This window comes from Triturus cristatus, chromosome 5_2, assembly GCF_964204655.1.
Source record: "Triturus cristatus chromosome 5_2, aTriCri1.1, whole genome shotgun sequence".
Lineage (NCBI taxonomy): Eukaryota > Metazoa > Chordata > Amphibia > Caudata > Salamandridae > Triturus > Triturus cristatus.
This window is the reverse complement of record NC_140588.1, coordinates 962,306,620-962,320,958: the sequence shown is the minus strand read 5'-3', so window position 1 is coordinate 962,320,958 and position 14,339 is coordinate 962,306,620. Positions and strand designations below refer to the sequence as shown.

At 47.2% G+C, this 14,339-nt stretch overlaps 1 protein-coding gene across 2 annotated transcripts in view; it reads left to right on the top strand.

Annotated features, from left to right (window-relative positions):
* The window catches only part of COL4A6 (collagen type IV alpha 6 chain), an 847,824-nt gene that overhangs the window by 211,814 nt on the left and 621,671 nt on the right, over positions 1 to 14,339 (top strand). For both annotated transcript variants that reach the window (XM_085608162.1, XM_085608161.1), the window contains exon 4: positions 3,541 to 3,624. In XM_085608162.1, the coding sequence (XP_085464288.1) occupies positions 3,541 to 3,624 (84 nt within the window). The remainder of the gene's footprint in view (positions 1 to 3,540; positions 3,625 to 14,339) is intronic.

The window sequence follows — 14,339 nt, the reverse complement described above, 5'->3', positions numbered from 1 at the left end:
AGAAAACCCAATCCCAGAAGTTATGGCGACTTGTTCTGCACCTTAGGGGCCAGTTCCAACTGCTCGACTTTAAAAGGGTTGAATATTCTCTGGCTAAGGTAGAGCAGACATGTTATGAGGGCCATAACAAGATCGGATGGCTTTTGGCATCTAAGCGTAAGGCTTGCCCAACCCAGGGCAACATTGCCTTTATTAGAGACTACAGAGGCGGGCAGATGTTTGAGGAGATTACATTTTAGTAAGGTTCCACAGATTCTACCAAGACATATATATGGTTGCTGACCTGCCCACCGAAAGGGGCATACTAACTACTTGAAACATTAGGGGCCAGATAAACCTACATCTACGCAAAATGGGGTGCAGGACCAACCTAAAAATAGAGCAACCTTTAAAGAAAGAGGAAGTTATAACAGTGATCAAAACATTCAAGGCCTCCAAGGCAATTGGCCCTGATGGATACACACCGCATTGTTACCCCATGGGCAAGATCCATGGCTATCATGAGTAGGTTGTTCAACTCTTTTACAAAAGCATCTGGGGTGTCTACACCCATGGCAAGGCTTGGATTTCAGTAATCTTTATGCCAGAAAAGGAGAGAGGGGTGTGTAGGTTTTACCAACACATATTGATACTTAACGTTATGCAGAAATATTCATATGGCTATTGACAGTAGATTCCCTGACCAATCAGGTTTTTTTGAGGGTGAGCATTTTAGTGACAACCCAAGGAAGATCGTTTACATGGTCCACTTGAGGAACTGCACACCCTTTTGGTTTTGACCACTTGGCTGCCAGACCTAGTAGGGAGGCGATGCTGTTGCCCCTGGACACGGAGAAGGCCTTCGGTAGAGTGGTTTGGGAGCTCCTCAGGGAGGCAATGAGAGCCAGAGGAATGTCGGACTCGGTCTTGAATATTATATGAGCAGGGTATGTAACACGTCTTCCAATGTCTGCATAAATGCATGGGAGTCATATATAAAAATAGGGATGTCCACTGTCCCTGCTCCTCTGTGCTGTACTTCCAGCCTTGGGTTCAGAGGACTAGAAACAACTCTGTAATCAGAGGAGCAGGCCGGGGACCTGAACCGACTATGCTCACAATTTGTTTGGATGATGTCTTGGTCTCACTGATGGACTCCTTCATTTCCCTCCTCAAGGCATTAATGGCACTCAGATTTAAGGTAAACTGGGCAGAATTGGAAGCCTTGAACCTCAATTCCTGGCTACCACATTGAACTGTCTGTGAATGATGGCTCCCTTTCACTGAGCAAAAAAATGGATTAGATACCCAAGTATCAATATCACATCTTTTAGCAAAAACATGTTTGGAGCCAACTATCCTCCTCTCTTCGGGTCTATTAAGAGTTACCTTCAGAGATGACACACGACACATTTATGGCCTCCACGCACTGCACCTGTACCCCACTCTTTAGGAATAGAGACTTTATACCTGCAGTATAAATGGAGACATTCAGACACTGGAAGACCAAAACATGCCTTAAGTTAGGTGACCCACTCAAGAAGGATGCGTTCAAATCCTTTGCACAATTAAAAGTAGATTCTGGCACAGGGAGGGTAGGAATGATATCATTGTCTGCAGATGAAACACTGGGCTATGCACAGCGCAGTTAGCCAGTGGCATCACAGACATTGGCACATTTTTAGAAACTTAGAGGGAGCAGATACCAATAGTCGCCTGACCGTGACTATCTATCGCATCTTACAGGAGGTCAAGGCTTTGGAGAAGTGTTGGGGAAGGAGTACAGTGTCAAAGAATAGCAAATACATGTTGGGGGGTAGGTGTGTGTGAGAAAGGCAGTGTTTTGTGAAATTCATTATAGGTGGCATTTCGCCTGATTAGGGTGCATGTACTAGATGAAGACAGCCTGAAACCTGTTAGAAAGACTGTGGAGGCCAGGGGGGCATTTTGCATATTTTGTGGGATTGCCCAAAGATTTGGGGGTTATTGGATCTGGTATTGGCTAACGTGATCCGAAAGGCATGGGTTATGATACTCACCACTGGACTCAAGCCTTAGGTTGGGCCCCCGATACCAGATGGGGATTGACAAAGGGCTCTCATAGCTTAGTGATGCTGCTTATAATAGCGGCACAACACACATATTGTTTATGTGGCACTATGGCCAAGTTACCAGTTTTGCAAATGTTGCTGGATTGGATGCACTGAATATGGCATATATGGGGGATGCAAAAAATAGCAGACGATTTGAATGTGACTGAGAGGATTTTGCCAAGATTTGGTCTCCTCTAAGTAAGCTTTTCCTGGTGACAAACCTCTAACTATTCTTAAGGGTGTTCCAGATAGTACATCGGGATGGAACTACAAGAGATATCTTGGTTGGGCAGAATTGCTACAGTTCATGGCATGTGTGGAAGGCTGATTACAGGCTGAATGGAGCATTTGAGGCACAGTCTCCTGCGACAGAGTGCATCACTCCTAGGGTGGGGGGATTGGCAGGGGTTTGGCAGAAGTGATTGACTTTTGTTGGTTGTCACACTTTTTATTATCTCAAATGCCGATAGAGGTTGTTTTAAATCTTAGAATTTGATTTCCAATTACACTTATTGAGAGGTAGTACTCGTTTTCCTTGACTCTGTAAATCATCATTGAATTGTGCTTTTTTCGGCGAGTTGAATATCGGTACCATATTCCATTAACAAATACAGTTTCTAACATCCCTTGGCAATCCCTAGCATATTTCTATTAAAACGAAATGTTAACACCACTCTTCAGAAATCCTAGCAAGTCTTCATCCCTGCAAAGGTGAAGCAACCGTACCTCGCTCTTCAGTTCTGAAGAGCCTGGTGATGAATGCCCGATCGACCAGGTAAGTTGCTGAAATAAAGCAGGCTTAAGGCTCTGCCATCCCAACCTTTACTATTGTCTGTCCCCATTGTTCACAAAGTCAGGCCGAAGACACCAGGACACAGACTAGCCAGTTTCCACAAAAATGCTGGTTTTGCAAGTCGCGGTTGCTGGCTGACTATTTAATCCAACACTAGATCACTAATGAGAAAACCTAAGCATTACAAAACATCAGCTCCCTCCCAGTTACTGTGGTATGGAGTAAATGTGTATGCGACATCAAAGCTAGCTTGTCCAAAGTATGTTTAATTGTTACTGTCTATTACAGTCATTACGGTGTATAGCTTGCAGCCTTTAATTTTAGTTTCATCTAATGAGCTCAGTTTACCTAGCAAGCTCGCGTCCTCGCAGTGTACTGCCTCAGGATAGGGAACGCAGAGTACTGCGAGAACAGAAATCTTGAGCTCCTACATTGTGGTATTCAACATTTCTTAATGGTCGGTTTAACGTTGTATGATCCATTATTGTGAAAATATCTGAGCTTAAAACTTCATGGTTGAGGATGAGACCAAAGTTGGGTGATGAACTAATGTTGTTCCACATGTACCAGAAACCTGTCAAAATGAGAAGAAGCAGGTGCAAAGTGTGATGCACTAATCTTGAGCAATGCTAGACTCCTACATGACCTCATCCTCCTCCTTTCCTTTCTTCGCAGGGAGGCAAGAAGTTCTACCAAGGGCCATGTGCGGGGCGAGATTGCAGCAAGGGCTGCAAATGCTTCCCAGAAAAAGGCGGTCGGGTAAGGATCCTCTCCCATGTTGGTTGAAGTAAAACAGTCACAATTTCTGGATTATACTGTGCTTTTCAAGTAAATATGTTTGTAAAGAGCTGTCCAGTTTCAACATGACACGCGGATCGTTAGCAGGAACGTCTGCAGCTGCTCCACGATTGTAGCCTTGTTTTGTAGTAACAAGTTTGGAAGGTCAATGTAGATAGACAAAGATGCCAGTACCTGGACAATATCTTAAGCATTTTTGTACCAAAGATCAGACCACGCAGTTCATGAAAATACTTCTCCCGGACCTAGAGGGCATGCACGTAAACCTTGCTGAATCTGCCTGAATTGAAATAACCAAGACTTTGGTGTGCTCAAACGCAAGATGGGTTCCTGGAAGGCAGAGTTCCGACATAAAACTCCATCAATCAGGCCTGTGAGATTCCCTGCCTTAGGGCAATAGTCATGAGCCCCACAACATGACTTTTCAGATTGGCATATTATGGGGTCGTCCACCTATCAAGGCACAATTTCAGGCAATGAAGCATTCATAGCAGGAACAAATGTTATGGGACAAACCAGTCACACGCAATCTCACTGTTTCATACCATTGCAGAGTTTTTTACTGACCAAACTGCACAGGACCTATATTCAGAAGTCTTCAGAGAAAACAGAATTGTCTTACCACTGAACATACTGTAGCTTTTATTTAAACATAATGAGGTGGGCTAAAAATTATAGCCTAGGCTTATTGGTGGTAAACATAACATTTGACCAGTCTGTGACTCTTGCCACACCACCTATAGGACCACTGTCCATTATCCCCTTGAGTAAGGGAGGGTGCCCTCTTAACGAACAGGAATCACACACCTCAAACATGTGTGATATCCCTTGACGTAATTACCTGTTGATTTCACTCACCAATGGGGGACATTCCTAATCTGCATCATCTAACTTTGAACTCTGCGAAGGAGACATGTCAGGTCTTTATGAAACCAACAAGTAAATATCTTAAGCTTATTAAAGCGATAAGGATTGAGCATTGATCCAAATGTATGAGAGACCAAGACTGAAAACTGTAATAGAGCCAAACAGTTTAGGTTTTAGGAAGCAGCAGGGCAAGCACTTGTACACTAGCACAAGTGCTTGCCCTGTGGCTGTCACTCAGCAAAAGCCAAACGTAATGTGTCTGAGAGAAGAAATATGTTATTGGTGTCTTCCTAAAAACTAAACTGTTTGGCTCCACTTCAGTATTCTCAAGATGATCATTCCAGATCTTGCTCGAGCCTTTAGAGGTCGGCCTCCACCGGTGGATTTCCAGTATTTTATGACCACCACTAGCCCGTTTCAGGTTGAAATCAATTTACAGGTTGGAGCATTGCTCTTAAAATTTCTTTGATACAGAGGGGTTGGTGACCATAAAACTGGTAAACAATGTCGCTTCCTAAGTACAGGAAATATGATTCATTGGTGGGGTCTTGATAATTCTTCTAGCTGCTGGATGTAACATCTTCATGAGGCCTAGAAAAGGAGCATTGTAATAATTGAGGCGAGTACTTACGATAGCTCTTGTTAGAGTAGCCCAGTCACGCTCCTGCCAGAAAGGTTTGAATCCCGTGGAGTCATACTTGTAGTTAATAATTGCAACCCGAGTACTGTGTTCACCTGATGTCTTATGGGCAGAGATATGTTTGCAGTAAAAGTATTTTCTTGAGAACAGTGGCAGAGACCTACTCTTATAAATTCCTAATTTAGAAATTTTAATTAACATCAATTTTAAAAGTGAAACATTCCTACTTGAATTCATGGTCAAAAAGTTAAAACATTCAAGAAGCTTTGTATTCCCTCTCGGCAGAAATCTACGGCATCATTGAGCCCAATGTACTAGCTGGTAACAGTGTAGATGCCGAATTTGAAGGGTTTCCTTATCTTGAATGTTTTTTAGACTTGGCAAAGTTCAGAAGGAGTTGTCTTTACAGTTGGCACTCAACTTCCACACACATGCCTGCATACATTAAACAGTTTGATGTGTTTGTTAAATATTGTTTCTGGCAACTGAAATCCTCAGTCAATACCATATATATTTTTACCTGGCCATCCTTTCCACTTACATGAATAAAGCTGCGTCTTTGTGCCTCGATGTAAATTGCAGGAGCTCAGTAACAGCTGACAACCAGTCAAATCTTCAACATGTTTCTGCAACGTTCGTCAATGGAACAGTTGCTCCAGATGTGTTTTGTGTGCCTTGTGAGATGATGGGTATTGGTTTCACAACAGAGACAGCGGAGATGGTACATTTGACATTGTTTTTGAGCTTCTCGCTATGGCTATGCTATTTGTGGAAATCTTCTAATCTAGAAAATTGAGCGTTGCAATTCTCTGCATAGTTCCAGAAATGTGTCTGGTGGGTTATCTCTACCATCTATCCTCTCATGAATGAACAGTGTCTCCAAAAACGTTTGGCTGTAGACACCTACTCCAGTCACTACAGTAAACGTTAACTAGTTGATGCAGGATGGTGCACAGAAAAGTAATTAAAGTAACTAGAAATGACTGGTTATTACTTTCCATTTTAGGAAGTTACTATTAAGTATTTAGCTATTTTTGAAGGGCAGATATATCCTCCATTTGACTATTTATCTCATTTATAAGATGGGTTAAAGAGGCATAGCTTCTTTAAAGCGTATGCCCGTACACACTAATGGTGTAAATGTAATTAGTAAGATTTGCAGCAAAAGTACACCAGTAAGCTGTACTAAATTGCTGTTTTGCTTTATTGATCCAGTCAACAGTGATATAGTTTTTATTTTCCTTGAAAATGTTACTTTGACTATATACTGGTGGCTAGGGCAATTAGAAAAAAGCAACCAGAAGTTATACAGCTATTAATAAACCTTTCAACGTAATTAACATTTTCGAAGGATCCGAGCGAAGGCAAGGAAACTGTCCAGCAAGGTTCTCGAAATGTATTTTGAACACAGTTTATGTAAAAAAAACAAGATCCAGTGTGCACAGTCGAAATACAGGAACATTACAATTCTGCTAATTAGAAATGACGTTTCGCCAAAATGTTTTTTCCGCTAATTTCATCTCATGATTTCCCAGCTGAGTTGGTTTCACGCAGCTCTATTGACATTTTGGCATTTGGTTCTGTCATGATGCCAGCTGCAGTTATATAAAACATCCTGTAAAACATCAACCCTCCGCTAGGGCAGCCAAAAGGGTGTCTACATCTCTCTGTATCAGCAGGAGTTAATCAATGGAAATACGTTAAAATATTTTATCTAGGGAACGTGTCTCAAATATAATTTATTATTTGGCAGGAGGGGTATGTCATGGGGTGGGTTTTTGGCGAGTGTGTGAAAAGTGCTCTATTCTGAAGAAAATGCTTTTTCTTAATCTTGAAGTCATTTTTTTCTGTTTTTTCTGGCAGAGCGGAACAATGTTGTATTATGATACCACCTGTTCATTCCCAATATTGGCTTCCAAATCAGAGAAAGGCAGGAAATCTCCCACTTTTCACACTTTGTACACATCTGTGCACAAGTCAGAAACGAGCATTGGCATAGCCAATAGGTCTCACCTTTGAGACCTTATAAGTGTTTAGCCATGCAGCACATTATCCTGGGTGCTGGGCTGCCAGGGATCTAAGAGCTATACAGTTACTACACACTGGGCCATGCAGTCCGATTCAGGAGTACATGCTTCACACAGGAAACATTTATGGACACATTTCAAGTGACAAATTACAAAGCTGTAAAGATGAGTGCCACGCAAGCCAACAAACGGGTAAGCAACGGGCGGGCTCCAAGCCCTTTTTGGATACAAGAGTGTCTCGCAAGCGAGACAAAGGAGTTAGCGTATGCTCTCGCAGTCTCGACCCTGAAAAGGTATTAACGTGCCAATATTACACCAAATTTGATGAACAGGCTCTGCTAATTAAACTCAATCTTGACTGAGAGCACCTTTGTGTTACTAGACTGGGAACATCCCTCTGTTTTCCTGATTCCCTAAATGGTGCTTTGAAGTACCTTGTGGGTCCGGCTGTGTCCTGCTGCAGCCTGGGTAAGGTAGTGCATGCACCCCTTACTGAGATATAGGTTCACTATATCTCTCCATATCACTGCAAATATAAACCAATCAGTCACCCCTATGGCAGGCCTTACTAATCCTGAAGGCAGGGTGCTGAGTTTTATGTGAGAGGGTGCCCATGCATGAGCAGAGCCCCTCTGCTGCCTTCGGAACCTTTATTCCGGGGTTGTTTGTGATGCAGCCAAACCATATACTCTTAAGTGCATTGTAACCAAACGGTAAATGCTAACTTTGGGATGGCTGCACGTAAACATGTCATGTTTGGTGTCAAACACCTTGGAAGCATACCCCCACACTAGTCACATGTGGTGCCCCTTCCTGGGCTGATTTTGGCCCCAGTGACTCCATCCCTGGGGCTCAGCATCATTTTGAGAGGAAGGGGGCATGTGTGACCCCCTCACTGGGCCAGTTTCAGCCTTTGAGTCCCCTCTTCCTTAAAGTATTCTGCCTTTAGAGGCTCAGCCCTCCCTGGGCCAATTTCAGCCTTTGGGTCCCCCCATCCTTATAGGATTTTGCCATGATGGTGGGATTGCACAGGCCTTTAGAGGCTCAGGCAGGGGGCCACGTGGAACCCCTCCCCATTTTTTACATTTTTGGCCCCAATGGTGTACTCCTTGGGGGGCCTCTTGAGGCTCGGGTGGGAAGCCATGCAGCCTAGGAGCACAACAACCATGAAAATATATTAAGTTCAAATGTACTAGGGCACATGTGGGGCACTTCTTGCTAGGAGCAGGGAATTATAAATGAGCTACTAGAGTAGTACCACAAAACGTATGACAAAGTGCTTGTTAGACGTGGCATCTTTTGGCGTGTTTCCCCTGACTTTTTTTGCTTTCTGACCTCCCAGTGTTGACTCTGTTTTTGCTGGCGTAATGTTTCTGCGCACTTTTTGCACTTCTGATCAGTGGTAAAGTGCATGTGCTGTGTGTAAATTGTGATATGGATTGGTGTTTCCATGATTGGATATTTGATTTACTTGAGTGTGCCAGGGCCAGTGAATCAAATGCTACCCGGGGGCCTGCAGCACTGGTTGTGCCACCCCCGTGAGTAGCCCTGAAAACGGTAACTCAGACCTGCCATTGCAGAGGCTGCGCGCAGTTTGTAACTGCCATCTTGACTAGGCCAGTGCACACACTGGCCGGTCCCTAACCTTCCCTTTTCTTACATGTCAGACATCCCTCAGGTAGGCCCAAGGTACCCCTGTGGGCATGGTGCAATGTATGTGAAAGGTAGGACATGCCCTGGTGTTTGTGGCATGTCCTAATAGTGAATTACAGCCAATTTCGTTTCTCACTATTGCAAGGCTACCAGTTCCCCATAGGATAGAATGGGAGGTTTGTTTATAACATCTTATAAACATAACTGGCCCAGGGAATTCAGTAAGAAAATAAAATTTAGTATGCCTGAACTCAGAATCTAAAGATGCATCTTTTAGTGAGGGTGATTTTTACATTCTGCATTTGAAAATACCACTTTTGGAAAGTGGGTATTTTCTTGCTTAGTCATCCCGTGTGCTTCTGCTTGAATGTGGATTGCTTGTCTGGGTTGTGGATGAAAGAAGGCTGGGGAGCCGGAGGGGCTCTAGATAGTCTAGGTAGGTCAGGAAAGGGCAGAATAGACATGGGCTGCGATGGGGGAAGGAGGAGGAGATTTCCTTGCACCTCAAAGGGCCTGGTCTGCCTCTGACAAATGCCATCTCCACCTCCTGCCAGGAATTCACACCAGAGAAGGCCCAACTGGTTCTGGCCGGGCACAGACACCCTCTGCCTGAAAGATCAAAGGACTTTTGGACATAAATACTGGGTCCCAGACCTCTGAACTTTAGAACTCATCTGGATCAAGAAGACAGCCAAGAAAAAGAGCCGGAGAAGCTGTGAAAAGAAACGACTGCTCTGCTGGGCTGACCTGCAGTGGCTGCTTCTGTCATGGGTAGTGAAAGGCCTGGACTGGACTTTCCGTAACCTAACTTGTGAGTCTCTCCAAGTGCATGAGGTAGAGCTTGCCCCCTGTTCACGAAGCCTCAGGAACAGCAAAGACTTCAAGTTCTTCGACCCGCAGCACTGGGGACTGTGTGTTTTGTGCTGCAACCCGAAGAACACCAACTTGACGATGTCTACGGCGTCACTGCTGACTCCATGTCCTGAAGGCACCGCAGAGGGCACCTCCGCACCGCAACCCTGGTCTCACCCACGACGCCTGTTGACGCCGCCACCGAGCCGCTGCTTTCACCACGACCTGTGGGCACTGCACTCCGCACCGCCTTGCTTCACGCTGAAACTTTGGCACCGCAGAGAGCACCGCCGCAACGCCATGACCCTGGTCTCACAGACGACGCCTGTTGACGCCGCCACCGAGCCGCCGCTTGCACTGTGACCTGTGGGCACCGCACTCTGCACCGCCTTGCTTCACGAGGACGCCTTGGCCTGCCTGACACTGCCACTTCCCGCCGAAATCGACGCCCCTGCTTGCACCGTGGTTCGAGGCCACCGCTCGTAAGTCACACGACCCACCGCCCTCATTCCGCACCGCAGCCTTGGCCTACCGACGCTGCTACATGCACTGTGACTTGCTAGCACCGTGTCGAGCACCGCCTTCATCTCGCACCGCAACCCTGGTCTCACCGACGACGACGCTGCTGCTCGCACCGCGACCTGGAGGCACCGCACGCCACTGCACTTCACACCACAGCACCCGACGCCTACCGGCGCCAGCGCTCCTGATTCCACCAGAGAGGAGCTCGACCTGCAACGCAAGTGACTTCAAGGGTCTCCGCACCCTGCATTTCTCACAGGTATTGTTTGCTGGTCTTCCCGACACCGTAGCTGGCCCGCGAACAGCCAGAACTGTAGGATTTGTTGTTCACGACGCCGTGGTAGCCCGAACGGAGCTATCCACTCAAGGAACTCTTTTTAATCAGCGTATTTTTGGAACTGTGAACTTTTAAGTATAGTATTGTGGATTTTTATCGTATTTGGTCTTGTCTTAAAGTATATAAAAATATTGGCTATTTTTCTAAACTGGTGTGGTGTCCTTTTGTAGTGCGTACACTGTATTACATTTGGTTATGTGCAAATGCTTTACACACTGCCTCTAGGATAAGCCTGGCTGCTCGTGCCAAGCTGCCTAGGGTGTGAGCAGGGGTTATTTTAGAAGTGTAACTCCCTTATCCTGACTAGAGTGGTGTTTTTTGTCTGGCTTTTGCCCACGCTCTAGCCTACCGAAAATCCCATTTCTAACATTGGTTTGCAGCAGTGAGGGTATGACTTGTGTCTGCACATGACTTACAGTGATTGGTGTGCACTACTACCACATCGCAGACCACTACGTACTGCATACTAGCCTGTTTTCTTTTTGCCCGATTTTTGTGATCTTGCCAGGTGAACTTTCTACTTCGTCATGCCGGAATCAATAGCATCATCTGTTGCATCCATGGAAATTGCCTTTGAGGAGGATAGGTTGGAGCTCTACACTGTTAGAGAACTGAAATCCGTTTGCAAGAACCTAAAAGTCCAAGTCAGAGGCCTCACTAAGAAGGACGAGTTACAAAAGGCGCTGAGGGCCTGGGTAGCAGCCAGAAACGCCAGTGGGCAATCTGGTGATCTTAGTGGAGAAGCGGAGGTGCCTAGTCCTAGGGTGGATGTGCTGTTGAGAGGGAGGGAAACCTCCCGGCCAGGCAGTAGTAGCCTGTCCCCAGAGGAGCTGGAGGACAGGCGGGAAGGCAGTTCGAGTTGGAAAAACTCAGGATGGAAAGTGAGAGAGAAAACAAAAGAATAGCCATAGAGGAAAGGAAAATGATGTTAGACCATGAAGTTAGGATGAAGGAGCTGGATCGAGAGAAAAGAACCAGCTCAGATGGTGGCAACAACTCATCAAGACAGACCGAATCGTACACATCCCTAAGAATGTGGGCAGAGAGTTCAAGAAGGGGAAATACATACAGAGGTGGTTTCAGGGTTACGAGGCAGCGATACACATGAATGGGGTCCGTGAGGAGAATTGGGGAGCAGGATTGTGGTCTTTGTTTCCAGAGGAAGCCAGGGATACTTTGACAGCTTTGGGTAAGGGGCCTAACCTCACCTATGCTGATATGAAGGAAGCCCTTCTCACTAGGTAGGGTCTCACTCCTGAAAAGTACAGGGATCAGTTTAGGTCCTGGAAGAAGTCCGATGCCAACACGTGGCTGGAATGTGTGGATGGGTTTTGTCGATCGTTGGATGGCTGGGTAAAGGGCAGTAATGTCACAGATTTTCAGGGGCTATACAGTTTGATTGCATGAGAGCACCTGTCCAGTCGGTGTTTTGTAGATCTGCGCCAGCACCTAATTGATAGTAAGCTGAGTGACCCCAGGAAGCTTGCTATGGAGGTGGACCGCTGGGTGAGTCCCAGGGTCCACAAGAAAGCGTTTGGGGGAGACTCAGCCAAAGGTGGGCAGGGTCCCCAGCAGAAAGGTGGGGGGGGACAAGGGTAAAACACAGGAGTTCTTTAAAGGGACCCAAAATAACACCCAGGGTAAAGGTTCCCATCCCCCGTAGATAAGAAGCAAGGGGTCTTGACAGGAAAGTCTGCTGAGACCGGCCCCCGCAAGTGCTTTGCATGTGACCAGGTGGGGCACATGAAGGGAGACCCCAGGTGCTCCAAGGGGGCACAGCCACCCACCGGTGGGCAGTCCAAGGTGTTGGCTAGTGTAGCACTTGGGGAGGAGGAGGAGTACCCACAGGAGGGTGGGAACCCTGCAGAAATGACCCTCGTCTCACTAGGGGACAGTGAGATGGTCCCAGGGGCCCAGGTGCCCCCTAACAAAGAAATACAGCACCTGGGTGACCATTAATGGGAAAAGGAAAAATCCGATTGGCTGCACTCTGCTAATCCTACCAGCGTGTTACCCCAAAGAATTGTGGTCCATGAAGTAGCGTCGGCGGGTACGCCTATGCCAAAAGTTTAAAATGAAAATAAGTGTCGCGTTAGCCATCCCTGGACACGTGTTTCGAGGTAGTTGCCTCTCGTCAGCAGGGAGTAGGTATGTGTGTAGGGTTGCTGCGTAGGCTGCCAAAAAATATTCTCAGGTAAAGTACCACTCAAGGCTCGCAGGTGCGTAGCCATGGGCTCGTCAGCCCCACCGGCTCAAGGGAGCCTGAATGTAAACAAAAATCCGATTGGCCGCACTCTGCTAATCCTACCAGCGTGTTACCCCAAAGAATTGTGGTCCATGAAGTAGCGTCGGCGGGTACGCCTATGCCAAAAGTTTAAAATGAAAATAAGTGTCGCGTTAGCCATCCCTGGACACGTGTTTCGAGGTAGTTGCCTCTCGTCAGCAGGGAGTAGGTATGTGTGTAGGGTTGCTGCGTAGGTTGCCAAAAAATATTCTCAGGTAAAGTTCCACACAAGGCGCGCAGGTGCGTAGCCATGGGCTCGTCAGCCCCACCGGCTCAAGGGAGCCTGAATGTAAACAAAAATCCGATTGGCCGCACTCTGCTAATCCTACCAGCGTGTTACCCCAAAGAATTGTGGTCCATGAAGTAGCGTCGGCGGGTACGCCTATGCCAAAAGTTTAAAATGAAAATAAGTGTTGCGTTAGCCATCCCTGGACACGTGTTTCGAGGTAGTTGCCTCTCGTCAGCAGGGAGTAGGTATGTGTGTAGGGTTGCTGCGTAGGCTGCCAAAAAATATTCTCAGGTAAAGTACCACTCAAGGCGCGCAGGTGCGTAGCCATGGGCTCGTCAGCCCCACCGGCTCAAGGGAGCCTGAATGTAAACAAAAATCCGATTGGCCGCACTCTGCTAATCCTACCAGCGTGTTGCTTGGGTTGCCCGATTGGGCATGCGTGTTCACCCGGTCCATAGCGGCCAGAGAGGGTGATCAGAGGGACCCGGAGCCTGAAACTGTGGCCCAGGTCCCTGCCAAGAGAAAGGGCCGGGGGCGCAGGAAACCGGCCCCTGAAGTTCCCACAGCCCGGGAGGAGGCGGACCTTGAGGGGGACGCCCTGGTGCCTACAGGAGAACAAGTGGCCGAACTGGGGGACATCTCTGTGCTGACCCATTGGCAGCAACAAGGGGGTCCCACCAGGGAGGAGTTCTGCCAGGAGCAGAAAGAGTGCCCTTCTCTAGAGGGACTGTGGCGGCAGGCCGCAGCCCAGGCGACTGGAGATCTGTCCGGGTCACATTGGATCTACTGGGAGAATGATCTCCTGTACAGGGAGCCTAAGGTCGCGGAACCTGGGTCAGCCCGTGTGCTGGTGGTACCCCAGCGCTTCTGGACCTTCCTACTGGGTCTGGCTCATGACGTACCTTTGGCAGGACATTTGGGGCAGGACAAGACCTTTGACAGGCTTGTCACCCACTTAGCATCTTATCCTACGCCGACGACCCCCAACTCATCCTCTCCATCACCAAGAACCCAGAAATCACCAGACCCAGCTTCCAGGAAGGAATAAGAAACGTAGCAGTCTGGATGAAGGACAGCTGCCTAAAGCTCAACACCGAGAAGACCGAGGTCCTCATCCTCGGGCCCTGCACCTCCGCCAGGGACAACACCTGGTGGCCCTCCGCCCTCGGGAGCCCACCCACCCCGACTGACCACACTCAGAACCTCAGCATAATCCTCGACTCCTCCCTCTCCATGAACCGCCAGATCAACGCCGTCGCCTCCAC